This window comes from Bufo bufo, chromosome 11 (genome assembly GCF_905171765.1).
Source record: "Bufo bufo chromosome 11, aBufBuf1.1, whole genome shotgun sequence".
Taxonomy (NCBI): Eukaryota; Metazoa; Chordata; class Amphibia; order Anura; family Bufonidae; genus Bufo; species Bufo bufo.
In genome coordinates, this window is record NC_053399.1 from 101,316,223 (window position 1) to 101,332,995 (window position 16,773).

Genomic DNA, 16,773 nt, shown 5'->3' on the forward strand with positions numbered 1-16,773 from the left:
AGGTGCACTATGGGCAGAATGACATCTAGAGGAGGCGGTGTGCCAGGCCTGCCTCCTGTGGGTGTGTGACGCGTACCGGTGTATAGATAAGTACCCCCCCCTCCCCCAATGATCAGGTTCCGGACAATACACGGGGCCACAGTCTCATCAATAAATTGATTTATTTAAAAGAATATGTTACATTAATTACACTAAGGTGACTTGTACTGAACGAGATTAGATTGTTAGCTCTGGAACATGACGTTAAACACTGGTGCGCGCTTCTGGCTCTCAGCAACAAGATGAACGTCCTGCCGGGAACCGCGTCCGGGTTAGAATTCTCCAAAATAAATTAAAAAGAACATAAAGAAGTCCACACTGGGGAGGGGGGCGAGCGCTGTCCAGCCGCTCCCGCAGTCGGTGACGGTTATTGCTGTGATATTGGGGGGGGGTCACCGCTGGAAGATTTGTTCTGGTCTGGAGGTGAACGAGGCCACATCGAGAAGGAAGACCCCCGCCCACTACACCCTAACCCTCCCAGGATCGCCCCATGACTGACCAGACAAATAACACAACCACCATCATCTCCGGGGGGGCAATACCACGTTCCCATTTGGCACAAGTATATAGAAGGTAGCACTTCAGATCGATCCTTCGCGCCCCCCCCCCCCGCCATCGCCTCTGTGTTCCCCTCCCCAGGTGCAGACATCGTGAAATGTATGACAGATTGAGTCCCGTAAATAGATTCTCCCCCCCCCCCCCCCTGGCGGCAGGGACCTCGCGGTCATGTTACTGCTGCAAATACTGTCGGTGATCCTTGGAAGAGAAGGGCGGCAGATCCTGACCCTTCCGAAATGTAAGAGGGTGCAGAAAGGTGTCAGGAGCCACATGGGGGGGCGGCTGGAGCACGGGGAGGAGGAGTAGTGTTAGGAAGAAGGAAGGGGTTAAGTCACATGCAAGGACTACGACAGGGGCCGGGGGGGGGGGGGGGGGTCCAAACTACAGAAAGCAATGGCAGGACTGAGAACGTCGGACGTCGGGCGCAGGCCTGGATGACACCGAAACGGATCCTCAGCAGAGGTCTAATGCTTGTGTGGAATGGTGAACCCCTGCCATGCTGCACAGAGCAGCCCAGTGCTGAAGAGGTTAACACATCAGTCCGTCTTCATGACAAATGACAGGAACGATGGCCGGGCCCCGCCGAGGGGCTGCTAAGTGCTAGTGTCCTTGTGCTGCAACCGTACAATCTGAAAGATGTTCTGTGGAGAAGACGAGAGGGAGGAGTTACACAGAGGACGGCCCACATCACATGACATCACTACAGAACGTGCCAGAGGCTGGAGAAAGCAGGGGTGGAGCAAGACAGCACAGCCTGGAGGGGCAGTGGAGTGACCCGCCCCCAGGGGGCAGGGGACAGGTTACCTTGCTGCACGTACTGTCATTACTGCAGTTCTTATTGTCTTTATCCGTGGCTTCCTCTTCCACCGGAAAAAGAGGGGAAACGGGGGTCAGATCTGGGGGCCCGGCCGCGGGAGAAGGAGAGGATTGGGGGAGATATACCTCTTTCCCTCCACCTCAGCTCACAGAAGACCCTCTCAAAGCATTCATGCATGTAATTAAACTGCAAGACAGAAAATAACAATGTCACAGGGGGCGGGGCTGTGACTACCTCTCAGACAGGATATACAGGCAGGTTGTCAGCAGTAATAGATCTTCCTGTAGTAGAAGGTGTGGATCACATGTCATATATCAGTGATGTCATCAGCAGGGGGCGGGGCTGTGACTACCTCTCAGACAGGATATACAGGCAGGTTGTCAGCAGTAATAGATGTTCCTGTAGTATAAGGTGTGGATCACATGTCAGTGATGTCATCAGCAGGGGCGGGGCTATGACAACCTCTCACACATGATATACAGGCAGGTTGCAGTAATAGATGATCCTGTAGTATAAGGGTGTGATCTCATGTCAGTATATAGGTGATGTCATCAGCAGGGGGCGGGGCTGTGACTACCTCTCAGACAGGATATACAGGCAGGTTGTCAGCAGTAATAGATGTTCCTGTAGTATAAGGTGTGGGTCACATGTCAGTGATGTCATCAGCAGGGGGCGGGGCTGTGACTACCTCTCAGACATGATATACAGGCAGGTTGTCAGCAGTAATAGATGTTCCTGTAGTATAAGGTGTGGATCACAAGTCAGTGATGTCATCAGCAGGGGGCGGGGCTGTGACTACCTCTCAGACATGATATACAGGCAGGTTGTCAGCAGTAATAGATGTTCCTGTAGTATAAGGTGTGGATCACATGTCATTATATCAGTGATGTCATCAGCAGGGGGCGGGGCTGTGACTACCTCTCAGACAGGATATACAGGCAGGTTGTCAGCAGTAATAGATGTTCCTGTAGTATAAGGTGTGGGTCACATGTCAGTGATGTCATCAGCAGGGGGCGGGGCTGTGACTACCTCTCAGACAGGATATACAGGCAGGTTGTCAGCAGTAATAGATGTTCCTGTAGTATAAGGTGTGTGATCTCATGTCTGATCACATGTCATTATATCAGTGATGTCATCAGCAGGGGGCGGGGCTGTGACTACCTCTCAGACATGATATACAGGCAGGTTGTCAGCAGTAATAGATGTTCCTGTAGTATAAGGTGTGGGTCACATGTCATTATAGCAGTGATGTCATCAGCAGGGGGCGGGGCTGTGACTACCTCTCAGACAGGATATACAGGCAGGTTGTCAGCAGTAATAGATGTTCCAGTAGTATAAGGTGTGGATCACATGTCATTATATCAGTGATGTCATCAGCAGGGGGTGGGGCTGTGACTACCTCTCAGACATGATATACAGGCAGGTTGTCAGCAGTAATAGATGTCCCTGTAGTATAAGGTGTGGGTCACATGTCATTATAGCAGTGATGTCATCAGCAGGGGGCGGGGCTGTGACTACCTCTCAGACAGGATATACAGCAGGTTGTCAGCAGTAATAGATGTTCCTGTAGTATAAGGTGTGGATCACATGTCATTATATCAGTGATGTCATCAGCAGGGGGCGGGGCTGTGACTACCTCTCAGACAGGATATACAGGCAGGTTGTCAGCAGTAATAGATGTTCCTGTAGTATAAGGTGTGGGTCACATGTCAGTGATGTCATCAGCAGGGGGCGGGGCTGTGACTACCTCTCAGACATGATATACAGGCAGGTTGTCAGCAGTAATAGATGTTCCTGTAGTATAAGGTGTGGATCACATGTCATTATATCAGTGATGTCATCAGCAGGGGGCGGGGCTGTGACTACCTCTCAGACAGGATATACAGGCAGGTTGTCAGCAGTAATAGATGTTCCGGTAGTATAAGGTGTGGGTCACATGTCAGTGATGTCATCAGCAGGGGGCGGGGCTGTGACTACCTCTCAGACATGATATACAGGCAGGTTGTCAGCAGTAATAGATGTTCCTGTAGTATAAGGTGTGGATCACATGTCATTATATCAGTGATGTCATCAGCAGGGGGCGGGGCTGTGACTACCTCTCAGACAGGATATACAGGCAGGTTGTCAGCAGTAATAGATGTTCCTGTAGTATAAGGTGGGTCACATGTCATTATATCAGTGATGTCATCAACAGGGGGCGGGCTGTGACTACCTCTCAGACAGGATATACAGGCAGGTTGTCAGCAGTAATAGATGTTCCTGTAGTATAAGGTGTGGTCACATGTCAGTGATGTCATCAGCAGGGGCGGGGCTGTGACTACCTCTCAGACATGATATACAGGCAGGTTGTCAGCAGTAATAGATGTTCCTGTAGTATAAGGTGGGTCACATGTCATTATATCAGTGATGTCATCAGCAGGGGCGGGCTGTGACTACCTCTCAGACAGGATATACAGGCAGGTTGTCAGCAGTAATAGATGTTCCTGTAGTATAAGGTGTGGATCACATGTCATTATATCAGTGATGTCATCAGCAGGGGCGGGGCTGTGACTACCTCTCAGACATGATATACAGGCAGGTTGTCAGCAGTAATAGATCTTCCTGTAGTATAAGGTGTGGATCACATGTCATTATATCAGTGATGACATCAGCAGGGGGCGGGGCTGTGACTACCTCTCAGACAGGATATACAGGCAGGTTGTCAGCAGTAATAGATGTTCCTGTAGTATAAGGTGTGAGATCTCATGTCATATCAGTGATGTCATCAGCAGGGGGGGGGGCTGTGACTACCTCTCAGACATGATATACAGGCAGGTTGTCAGCAGTAATAGATTTCCTGTAGTATAAGGTGTGGGTCACATGTCATTATAGCAGTGATGTCATCAGCAGGGGGCGGGGCTGTGACTACCTCTCAGACACACTCACATAAGGAGTGAAGATTTTCACCCATCGTGGCTTTTTCTCTCCGCGGGCGTATTCGAAGCAGAACGCCATGCCCTCCTCATCCGTGTCCCACCGCTGCATCTCGTCCCACTCGAAGGCGATCACCTGATTCTGGAGAGACAGGAGGTCAGGAGGAGGGGCAGTGGCGTACATGGAGAAGTAAGGGCCCCATAGCAAGGATAGACCAGACCCCCCCCACCCCAGGACAGAAGCATTTCTGCCTAAACCCTGTTCAATAAACCTTGGACCATTTTGCCTCATTTGCTAAAAGTTGTTCCTTAAAAAGGTCCATTCACATTCTGCCAGTTACGGGACGCATTTTGCAGACCTGTGAATGGACCCTTAGAAGGTAGAGTCCCAGTAGAAGAGAGATAATCCCAACCAAGACTGGGCCCCATAGCAGTGGCACGGTCTGTCGGTGAAGGAGAGCATGCCCCCGTCGCCCGCCTTACCTCCAGCTGCCCCCCTCCGTACAGGCCAGGAGCTTGAAGTGCCTGATGCTGATGGCGGTGATGACGTGGCCTTTCCTGCGCGAGTCACATGAACAGTGCGGGAACATGATCTCGTTGTAGCCTTCACAGCTCCGCAGCATGTTCAGATACTGGAAGAGAGCAAGGTGAGAGCGCTGAGCGGGGGCCAGGCGACAGACCCCCTCCCCCCAGGACCCTCGCTGTGTGCCCGCACTCACCATCAGCATCTTCCGCTGCTCACACAGCTTCTGTAGCTGATAGGCCTTATCCTCCGCCTTGACGTAACCCTTCTTGACGTCCTCCACTGCCTGTAACCAGAAGAGCAGCCATTGTCCCCTCCAGAGCTGCAGAAGTGGACAGAACCGCAGCTCTGCGGGGGACGGACACTAACCTGGTGGAAGAAGTACGAGACCGCCAAGTCGTTGTCCTTCAGCAGCGCCTCCTCGGACGTGGTGAAGAGCCACTTGCGCACGGTGAGGCAGGTGCCGGGCACCGCGGAGGTGTAGTTCTGGACATACAGCTTGTGGGGGAACTCGTGTGGCGCCAACTTCCGGACTGCGAGAGCAAAAGATAGGGAGAGTCAACGCATCCTAACCGGGAGCAGGCTGATAACAGAGCGTGTGTAGTGCTGCCCCCCCCCCCCCCCCCCCCAAGTGACCACCGTGATATGCAGGGTCCCTGGTGTCCCCCCGGCTAGGGTTTTAGCCATTTTTATGGTGATGGGTGCTGGCTCCCCCAAGTGGCAGGGGATGGAGGTCATGTGACCCTCGGGAAGCCGGTAAAGGCTGAGAACGCGCCCGGTACTGACCGAAGGAATGGTTAATGACCTCAAACAGCGCAAAGTAGTTAGCAGTGATGGCGTCCATCCCGATCTTGGCAGCGAGAGCCTGTGGGCACAGAAGAGGGTAGAGGGTGCAGGAGCGCAGCAGGCCCCCGGTATCGCGCAGCGCCAGTACCTGGAACACCTGGTCTGTGGTACTGTTCTTCTTCACCCGGACGGTGGCGGTCGTCTTGTCGGGCAGCGCCACCCGCAGCTCCACATCAGACACTCCGTTATAGTTTCTGTGGAGAAGAGAGAGGTGGCACACACGTGTCGTCATGGTAAAGACATGCCAGCATCACGTGATCTCACCTCATCCGACTCCGACAGGAACTCCTGCATGATGTCACTCTCGCCAATCACCCGTATGGAGCACACTGCGCAGAAACACAAAGGTCCGTAAACAGCAGGCACCAGCTGGAGGGTTGTTACAATGTATCCAGACCAGACAATCCTGTCACAGATACAGTGTAATAAAGGAGAGCGAGTCCAGCTCATCATGTGTCTGGAACAGAGAAATGTCTGGACTGGATACATTGTAACAACCCTTCAGCTGCGACAAGAGCACTGTTGTCATTCACTGACAGCAAGCTGTCTGCTTGAGAAGTCAAGCTATAAACGGTCCAGCTCTTTACTTCTATAGAACAGACTGGGAGGAATCTGACTGCCAGCTCCTCAGGGGCGTGTCCCATCGGCAGCCCCTCCCCCACACACCTTTCTCCAGATACTCCTCCAGGCCCCTTCTGCGGGCGTCCAGCTGCTCTGATAGGGAGAACGGCCATTTTCCTGGGAGCCGGGGAAAGGTGAAGTTGGCGAATTCTCGCTTCAGGTTTTGGTTCAGGATGGCGAACTCGCGATACCTCTTGGAGCAGAGCTGGCGGCCGGCCATGTAGACATTATAGACCTGCGGGGGGCGGGAGCCGTGAGGATGGTGGCGGACGTCACAGCGAGCACACCGGCCTCAATACACTTACCACAAACTTCTCCGCGTTCTGCTCCACGTGCTTGTAGGTGGGGACGGAGATGGGACGGCCTGCTTCTCCGTGTAGTCATAGAAGGACTGGCCCGAGGAGTCATCGCTGGGGTCCAAGTTCTCCGCCTCATGTGGGGGCACGGACAGGACAGTGAGGACCAGCTCCTTCTCTCCAGCCCGGATCAGGTCCACCACCTGCTTGGTGTCGCCCCCTCCACGTTCACCCCGTTCCTGAAGAGCAGAACGTGACAGGAGACACGTACACCGGGCCCAGTGACCCCCCCCCCCCCCGAGGTACATCAGGCGCAGTGACTCCCCCCCCCCCCCCCCCCGAGGTACATCAGGCGCAGTGACTTCCCCCCCCCCCCCCCCAGGTACACCGGGCGCAGTGACTCCCCCCCCCCCCCCCGAGGTACACCGGGCGCAGTGACTCCCCCCCCCCCCCCCCCCAAGGTACATCGGGCGCAGTGACTCCCCCCCCCCCCCCCCCCGAGGTACATCGGGCGCAGTGACTTCCCCCCCCCCCCCCCCGAGGTACATCGGGCGCAGTGACTTCCCCCCCCCCCCCCGAGGTACATCGGGCGCAGTGACTTCCCCCCCCCCCCCCCCCCGGTACATCGGGCGCAGTGACTTCCCCCCCCCCCCCCAGGTACATCGGGCGCAGTGACTTCCCCCCCCCCCCCCCGGTACATCGGGCGCAGTGACTTCCCCCCCCCCCCCCCCCCCCAGGTACATCGGGCGCAGTGACTCCCCCCCCCCCCCCCCCCCCGAGGTACATCGGGCGCAGTGACTTCCCCCCCCCCCCCCCCCCCCCGGTACATCGGGCGCAGTGACTTCCCCCCCCCCCCCCCGAGGTACATCGGGCGCAGTGACTTCCCCCCCCCCCCCCCGGGTACATCGGGCGCAGTGACTTCCCCCCCCCCCCCCCCCCCGGTACATCGGGCGCAGTGACTTCCCCCCCCCCCCCGAGGTACATCGGGCGCAGTGACTTCCCCCCCCCCCCCCCGGTACATCGGGCGCAGTGACTTCCCCCCCCCCCCCCCCCCCCAGGTACATCGGGCGCAGTGACTCCCCCCCCCCCCCCCCCGAGTACATCGGGCGCAGTGACTTCCCCCCCCCCCCCCCCCCCCGAGGTACATCGGGCGCATGACTTCCCCCCCCCCCCCCCCGGTACATCGGGCGCAGTGACTTCCCCCCCCCCCCCCGAGGTACATCGGGCGCAGTGACTTCCCCCCCCCCCCCCCGGTACATCGGGCGCAGTGACTTCCCCCCCCCCCCCCCCCCCCCCGAGTACATCGGGCGCAGTGACTTCCCCCCCCCCCCCCCCCCGAGTACATCGGGCGCAGTGACTCCCCCCCCCCCCCCCCCCCCGTACATCGGGCGCAGTGACTTCCCCCCCCCCCCCCCCCCCCCGGTACATCGGGCGCAGTGACTCCCCCCCCCCCCCCCCCCCCGAGTACATCGGGCGCAGTGACTTCCCCCCCCCCCCCCCCCCCCCCGAGGTACATCGGGCGCAGTGACTTCCCCCCCCCCCCCAGGTACATCGGGCGCAGTGACTCCCCCCCCCCCCCCCCCCCCCGAGGTACACGGCGCAGTGACTACCCCCCCCCCCCCCCCCCCCCCCCCCCCGAGGTACACCGGCGCAGTGACTCCCCCCCCCCCCCCCCCCCGAGGTACACTCCAGGCGCAGTGACTTCCCCCCCCGAGGTACACCAGGGCGCAGTGATCCTCACCACTGCCCCCCCCGTACACCGGCGCAGGTGACTCCCCCCTGCCCCGCACACCGGTGCAGTGACCCCCCCCCCCCCCCCCGAGGTACACCAGGCGCAGTGACTCCCCCCCCCCCCCCGAGGTACACCGGGCGCAGTGACTCCCCCCCCCCCCGAGGTACACCGGGCGCAGTGACTCCCCCCTGCCCGCACACCGGGTGCAGTGACCCCCCCCCTGCCCGCACACCATGCGCAGGTGACCCCCCGGTGTGACAGGAGACATCCTGGCTGGAGGGGTCACTTCCTTCCGATGGCCGGGCTGACGCCTCAGGATGGGTCACGCGGTCTCCAGCCGGTCACACGCGGGACAGGGGCCGCAGCACCGTGACCCACCACAATGAGCGTTACATAAGAAAAGGGGAAGTTAACAGGACGTGCCCCCAACCATGTGAGGGAAGAGTCACGTGGGCGTTACCCTCTTAAAGGGAAACCAGTCAAACCGCTCCCCGTGACGACCCCAAAGAGCAAAGCGGGGGCCTTCCGAGCGGACTGTATGACAGGAAGGCTGACCTGTCGCCATTAGCAACCAATCACACCCAAAACCAGAGCTGTCCTCTGACTGGTTGCTATGGGCAACTGGAGCAGTCTTACTGGGAGCCCTTCCAGCAGGACTACAACCCCCATCATTACAGGAAGGCACAGACTAGAGCCAGGGGCCCCCAGCACCCCGAATAGATTACTACTGATGCAGAGCTTCCCAGCAGCCAATCAGAGGGCAGCTTTCATTTTACCACAGGGGACTTGAGCGGTAACCGGAGCGGTTGCTAGGGAACAACGAGCGCCACTTCCTGTCAGCGCGCGGGGCCCCCGAGGATGCTGAGGCGCCGGTACTTACACTTCCAGGATGCGGTCCCCTTGCGTATCCCGGCGCGGTCGGCGGCTCCCCCGGTAACACCGCGCTGACGTGCTGGAGCGGGGCGTACAGCTCTCCGTTTATGCTCCGCAGCTGGCCGCCTCGCTCACCTGGCCCCTCACATTGAAGCCATACCCGGACTCAGACTTTACTATCCGGACAACCCGCGGGCCCCCTGCCGCCACGAAGCCCGGGCCTCCGCCACCGTTCCGTTGACTAGAGTGGATCCCGTCCTCGTCCGCCATCTTTACACAGACCGGGAGGAGCGAAGCTAGCGGGAGTCACGGGACCGGCGCGTCACCCGCAGGGCATGCCGGGTGATGTAGTGCGGACGGCTGTCACCCTGAAGGGGCGGAGAAACCGCAGACAGCCAATCACTATCAAGACGTGTGACGTGCGCACTTCAAAGATGGACGGGAGAGCGAGCCAATCACTGTCCAGGAAGAAAGATGCCAGCAACCAATCACAGGCAGCTGAGAAAGGCGGGATAAATCCGAGGGAAGTAGAGACAGGCGCCGAGACCTCCAACAGTCACCTGACTTTCCTGAGGTAAAAAGGCGGGAAAAGTGAACAGACAGAGCACAGAGCAAGTGCAGAGCTCTCCTCAGATGTCACCCAATGTACAGGCAGGTGTATAGCGCTATACAGTACACAGGTACTTATATACATCTACACCGGGGCAGTATTATACTGCTTATATACATCTACACCGGGGCAGTATTATACTGCTTATATACATCTACACCGGGGCAGTATTATACTGCTTATATACATCTACACCGGGGCAGTATTATACTGCTTATATACATCTACACCGGGGCAGTAGTATACTGCTTATATACATCTACACCGGGGCAGTAGTATACTGCTTATATACATCTACACCGGGGCAGTATTATACTGCTTATATACATCTACACCGGGGCAGTATTATACCGCTTATATACATCTACACCGGGGCAGTAATATACTGCTGATATACATCTACAACGGGCAGTATTATATACCGCTTATATACATCTACACCGGGGCAGTAGTATACTGCTTATATACATCTACATACGGGGCAGTATTATACTGCTTATATACATCTACACCGGGGCAGTTATACTGCTTATATACATCTACACCGGGGCAGTATTATACTGCTTATATACATCTACACCGGGGCAGTAATACTGCTTATATACATCTACACCGGGGCAGTATTATACCGCTTATATACAGCTACACCGGGGCAGTAATTATACTGCTTATATACATCTACACCGGGCAGTATTATACTGCTTATATACATCTACACCGGGGCAGTATTATACCGCTTATATACATCTACACCGGGCAGTATTATACTGCTTATATACATCTACACCGGGGCAGTATTATACTGCTTATATACATCTACACCGGGGCAGTATTATACTGCTTATATACATCTACACCGGGGCAGTATTATACGCTTATATACATCTACACCGGGCAGTATTATACTGCTTATATACATCTACACCGGGGCAGTATTATACTGCTTATATACATCTACACCGGGGCAGTATTATACCGCTTATATACATCTACACCGGGGCAGTATTATACTGCTTATATACATCTACACCGGGGCAGTAATATACCGCTTATATACATCTACACCGGGGCAGTATTATACCGCTTATATACAGCTACACCGGGGCAGTATATACTGCTTATATACATCTACACCGGGCAGTATTATACCGCTTATATACATCTACACCGGGGCAGTATATACCGCTTATATACATCTACACCGGGCAGTATTATACCGCTTATATACATCTACACCGGGGCAGTATTACCGCTTATATACATCTACACCGGGGCAGTATTATACCGCTTATATACATCTACACCGGGGCAGTATTATACCGCTTATATACATCTACACCGTGGCAGTATTATACCGCTTATATACATCTACACCGGGGCAGTATTATACCGCTTATATACATCTACACCGGGGCAGTATTATACTGCTTATATACATCTACACCAGGGGCAGTATTATACCGCTTATATACATCTACACCGGGGCAGTATTATACCGCTTATATACATCTACACCGGGCAGTATTATACTGCTTATATACATCTACACCAGGGCAGTATTATACCGCTTATATACATCTACACCGGGGCAGTATTATACCGCTTATATACATCTACACCGGGCAGTATTATACCGCTTATATACATCTACACCGGGGCAGTATTATACCGCTTATATACATCTACACCGGGGCAGTATTATACCGCTTATATACATCTACACCTGGGCAGTATTATACCGCTTATATACATCTACACCGTGGGCAGTATTATACGCTTATATACATCTACACCGGGGCAGTATTATACCGCTTATATACATCTACACCGGGCAGTATTATACTGCTTATATACATCTACACCGGGGCAGTATTATACCTGCTTATATACATCTACACCGGGGCAGTATTATACGCTTATATACATCTACACCGGGGCAGTATTATACCGCTTATATACATCTACACCGGGGCAGTATTATACCGCTTATATACATCTACACCGGGGCAGTATTATACCGCTTATATACATCTACACCGGGGCAGTATTATACTGCTTATATACATCTACACCGGGGCAGTATTATACCGCTTATATACATCTACACCGGGGCAGTATTATACTGCTTATATACATCTACACCGGGGCAGTAGTATACTGCTTATATACATCTACACCGGGCAGTAGTATACTGCTTATATACATCTACACCGGGGCAGTATTATACTGCTTATATACATCTACACGGGGCAGTATTATACTGCTTATATACATCTACACCTGGGCAGTATTATACCGCTTATATACATCTACACCGGGGCAGTATTATACCGCTTATATACATCTACACCGTGGCAGTATTATACTGCTTATATACATCTACACCGGGGCAGTAGTATACTGCTTATATACATCTACACCGGGGCAGTATTATACTGCTTATATACATCTACACCGGGGCAGTATTATACTGCTTATATACATCTACACCGGGGCAGTATTATACCGCTTATATACATCTACACCGGGGCAGTATTATACCGCTTATATACATCTACACCGGGGCAGTATTATACCGCTTATATACATCTACACCGGGGCAGTATTATACCGCTTATATACATCTACACCGGGGCAGTAGTATACTGCTTATATACATCTACACCGGGGCAGTATTATACTGCTTATATACATCTACACCGGGGCAGTATTATACTGCTTATATACATCTACACCGGGGCAGTATTATACTGCTTATATACATCTACACCAGGGCAGTATTATACTGCTTATATACATCTACACCAGGGCAGTATTATACCGCTTATATACATCTACACCAGGGCAGTATTATACTGATTATATACAGTCGTGGCCAAAAGTTTTGAGAATTAGATAAATATTGGAAAAGTTGCTGCTTAAGTTTTTATAATAGCAATTTGCATATACCCCAGAATGTTATGAAGAGTGATCAGATGAATTACATAGTCCTTCTTTGCCATGAAAATTAACTTAATCCCAAAAAAACCTTTCCACTGCATTTCATTGCTGTCATTAAAGGACCTGCTGAGATCATTTCAGTAATCGTCTTGTTAACTCCGGTGAGAATGTTGACGAGCACAAGGCTGGAGATCATTATGTCAGGCTGATTGGGTTAAAATGGCAGACTTGACATGTTAAAAGGAGGGTGATGCTTGAAATCATTGTTCTTCCATTGTTAACCATGGTGACCTGCAAAGAAACGCGTGCAGCCATCATTGCGTTGCATAAAAATGGCTTCACAGGCAAGGATATTGTGGCTACTAAGCTTGCACCTCAATCAACAATTTATAGGATCATCAAGAACTTCAAGGAAAGAGGTTCAATTCTTGTTAAGAAGGCTTCAGGGCGTCCAAGAAAGTCCAGCAAGCGCCAGGATCGTCTCCTAAAGAGGATTCAGCTGCGGGATCGGAGTGCCACTAGTGCAGAGCTTGCTCAGGAATGGCAGCAGGCAGGTGTGAGCGCATCTGCACGCACAGTGAGGCGAAGACTTTTGGAAGATGGCCTGGTGTCAAGAAGGGCAGCAAAGAAGCCACTTCTCTCCAAAAAAAACCTTCAGGGAGAAATTGATCTTCTGCAGAAAGTATGGTGAATGGACTGCTGAGGACTGGGGCAAAGTCATGTTCTCCGATGAAGCCTCTTTCCGATTGTTTGGGGCATCTGGAAAAAGGCTTGTCCGGAGAAGAAAAGGTGAGCGCTACCATCAGTCCTGTGTCATGCCAACAGTAAAGCATCCTGAGACCATTCATGTGTGGGGTTGCTTCTCATCCAAGGGAGTGGGCTCACTCAGAAACTCTGAATTTTGCCCAAAAACACAGCCATGAATAAAGAATGGTACCAAAACACCCTCCAACAGCAACTTCTTCCAACAATCCAACAACAGTTTGGTGAAGAACAATGCATTTTCCAGCACGATGGAACACCGTGCCATAAGGCAAAAGTGATAACTAAGTGGCTCGGGGACCAAAACGTTGACATTTTGGGTCCATGGCCTGGAAACTCCCCAGATCTTAATCCCATTGAGAACTTGTGGTCAATCCTCAAGAGGCGGGTGGACAAACAAAAACTTACTAATTCTGATAAACTCCAAGAAGTAATTATGAAAGAATGGGTTGTATCAGTCAGGAATTGGCCCAGAAGATGATTGAGAGCATGCCCAGTCGGATTGCAGAGGTCCTGAAAAAGAAGGGCCAACACTGCAAATACTGACTCTTTGCATAAATGTCATGTAATTGTCGATAAAAGCCTTTGAAACGTATGAAGTGCGTGTAATTATATTTCACTACATCACAGAAACAACTGAAACAAAGATCTAAAAGCAGTTTAGCAGCAAACTTTGTGAAAACTAATATTTGTGTAATTCTCAAAACTTTTGGCCACGACTGTACATTCATCAGAGACATTGACCTCAATGGAAGACGTATTGGGGCAGATGTTCTAGGTGTCGCTCTATGTCACAACACCAACCACAGCCTCAGTATTACACTAATTTACCGCTCAGGTGCATGGACTTTTGTAAATTTGCATTGTAGATCCTGCACCAGATTTACTCTAGCATTCAGAAAAGGTCTAGTCTACGTTTACACAACCTATAACTTGATGTAGTTTCTCTCCAAAAATGTGCCAACATTTTTAGAAAAGTGTGTAAAACAGGTAATAAATGTAATGTAAAGCATGCACTTCAGTAGTGAATCTGCCCCATTGTGCCCACATCTGTAAAGCCCCGTCTGCTGCGGTCAGTACCATCACATTGATGCTCAGACTCGGGGACAGTATTGGGGCTCGTCTTCTGTCCTTCCGTGAAACAACATGAATTTCACCTCCGATTATAGATAAGTACAGGTAAGTGTTTTTTATTATCCAATAGACCTCCTCAAATTCATGGCTGTAGGTACTGGAACAAAATATTTGCAGATCTCGTCATAAGTATGGAGTCACCAGTGTCACATGTACCCATCATCACCATATGGACACTATTTGCATGGAAGGGTTAATAGCGCCATTCACCAGTACGACGTGTGCCACCTCATGCCACGTATCCCACACATTAATAGTGGCTCTGGTGGGAGCTCAGCCGCAGTCCGGCACCTGCTCTTTCCATAGCTCCCATTCACCACAGTCAGAGCTACTGAAACCACCTGCCGCTACGCTGTTTCCCGGCCTCCGTCCACTTCCCTTTTAAATCCCTTCCTTTGTAGTCTGCCAGCTGAGGAGACTGAGCTCCCAGGCCTATACCTGCCTGAAGTGATCAGGCTTCCTTGAGCTATCTTCTAGGTTCTCCATTAATAGCAGTAGTTGAGGTAGATCATTAATGTCTTCGGGGGTTCCCAGATTGTCAGGTCTGTATGCACCTAATGTGCCCAAATTTTCTCCCATAACGGTTTCCACTTTCTAGGTGCCCTTGGAGACTGATGTGCGGATTTCTCCAGCAGGAGACAGATCCCTGTAGTGCCTGGTACTGCCCACATTCCCTGTGTAATGACCTGATCTGACCTGGACTGATCCTTGTCTGGCTCGCTGCTCTAGCCCTGCTGTTATGCCTGGCAGAGACCTACCTGCGCACGTGACTGAAGGTGCGGGCTGGTTTCACTGCCTTTCTGGGACAAATCATTGTCAGAATCTGCCATCTTGACCCGATGTTCTTGGTTTGTCTCCCCTTTTCTATGGATTGACTTTACTCCACCCGGCATCTGTTCAGTGACTTGTACCTAGTGTGTATATTGCTTTATGATTTGTACTGTTATCTTCGGACTTCTTGACTTGGTTCTGGGCCTCGGGCCTTCTTTCTCCACCTCTGGACGGTGGTGTAGAAGACTTTCATGCCCTCATTCCTGGTTGTTCCCTCAGGCGCGCCCTAACCTTTGTGCCGGGATGTTTTCTATAGGTATGTTATAGCCTACGTCTACCATGTGTTTTTCTGTCTGCTGTTACTGCCGCGTCTGATTGCACAATATTTTGTGTGGCTGCGGGCGGCTTGTAGAATGTACGAAGAGAAAAATATTTAGAAAATAAATCCTGTTGTGTCTAAGAGGTTTTAGAAAACTGACCACGTTTCAACACAGAATTGATCAGTTATTGGAGTTTGGAGGGGTCGTGCGCAGCCAGTGACTGGCCTTTGGAGGGGGTCGCGCGCAGCCAGTGACTGGCCTGTGGAGGGGGTCGCGCGCAGCCAGTGACTGGCCTTTGGAGGGGGTCGCGCGCAGCCAGTGACTGGCCTGTGGAGGGGGTCGCGCGCAGCCAGTGACTGGCCTGTGGAGGGGGTCGCGCGCAGCCAGTGACTGGCCTGTGGAGGGGGGTCGCGCGCAGCCAGTGACTGGCCTGTGGAGGGGGGTCGCGCGCAGCCAGTGACTGGCCTGTGGAGGGGGTCGCGCGCAGCCAGTGACTGGCCTGTGGAGGGGGTCGCGTGCAGCCAGTGACTGGCCTGTGGAGGGGGTTGCATGCAGCCAGTGACTGGCCTCAGAGGTGGCCCTAAGTGGAATGTCACTGCTGAATCATCTGCCAGTTGGGGACATGTTACCATTGATCCAGTTTCTGTCTGCAGGAGTGCACATAACTCCAAAGAACCATTGAGGTTTGCTGGAGAGGCAGGGAACAGGTGAGTATGGTTTCTTCTGGCTGGGGTGCAAATTAAAAAAAAAAAACTGGATGACCCCTTTAAATCTAGGCCACCGGACAAGAAGAGGTGTATGCTGAAATCCAAAGGCAGCGTTCTACCAGAAGAACCTCAGTCCTTGTAATGCTTTTAGGAGGACGTGTACATGGCTCCTCAGATAACAATCCGCACGGAGTCCAAGTGACATGGAAACAGCAAATTCAGGTATTAGACGCTGAGGGTGCATATCCACAGAAGAAAGGTGACCCGACTGGTTATTTCCTATATAATGAATGATTGCGGATTCATTCCCCT

General features: G+C 52.6%; 1 protein-coding gene across 1 annotated transcript; it reads right to left on the bottom strand.

Moving 5' to 3' along the window:
- Nucleotides 1-875: 875 nt before the first annotated feature.
- SNX27 (sorting nexin 27) lies at nt 876-9,589 on the bottom strand. The gene is given in 18 exon segments (XM_040411748.1): nt 876-1,238; nt 1,402-1,465; nt 1,542-1,600; nt 4,340-4,478; nt 4,819-4,958; nt 5,046-5,135; nt 5,219-5,382; nt 5,636-5,714; nt 5,784-5,888; nt 5,960-6,024; nt 6,362-6,551; nt 6,622-6,677; nt 6,680-6,823; nt 6,826-6,851; nt 9,225-9,246; nt 9,249-9,275; nt 9,278-9,346; nt 9,349-9,589. Coding segments are annotated over 18 exon segments (1,626 nt in total). The 5' UTR covers nt 9,488-9,589; the 3' UTR covers nt 876-1,190.
- Nucleotides 9,590-16,773: the final 7,184 nt, after the last annotated feature.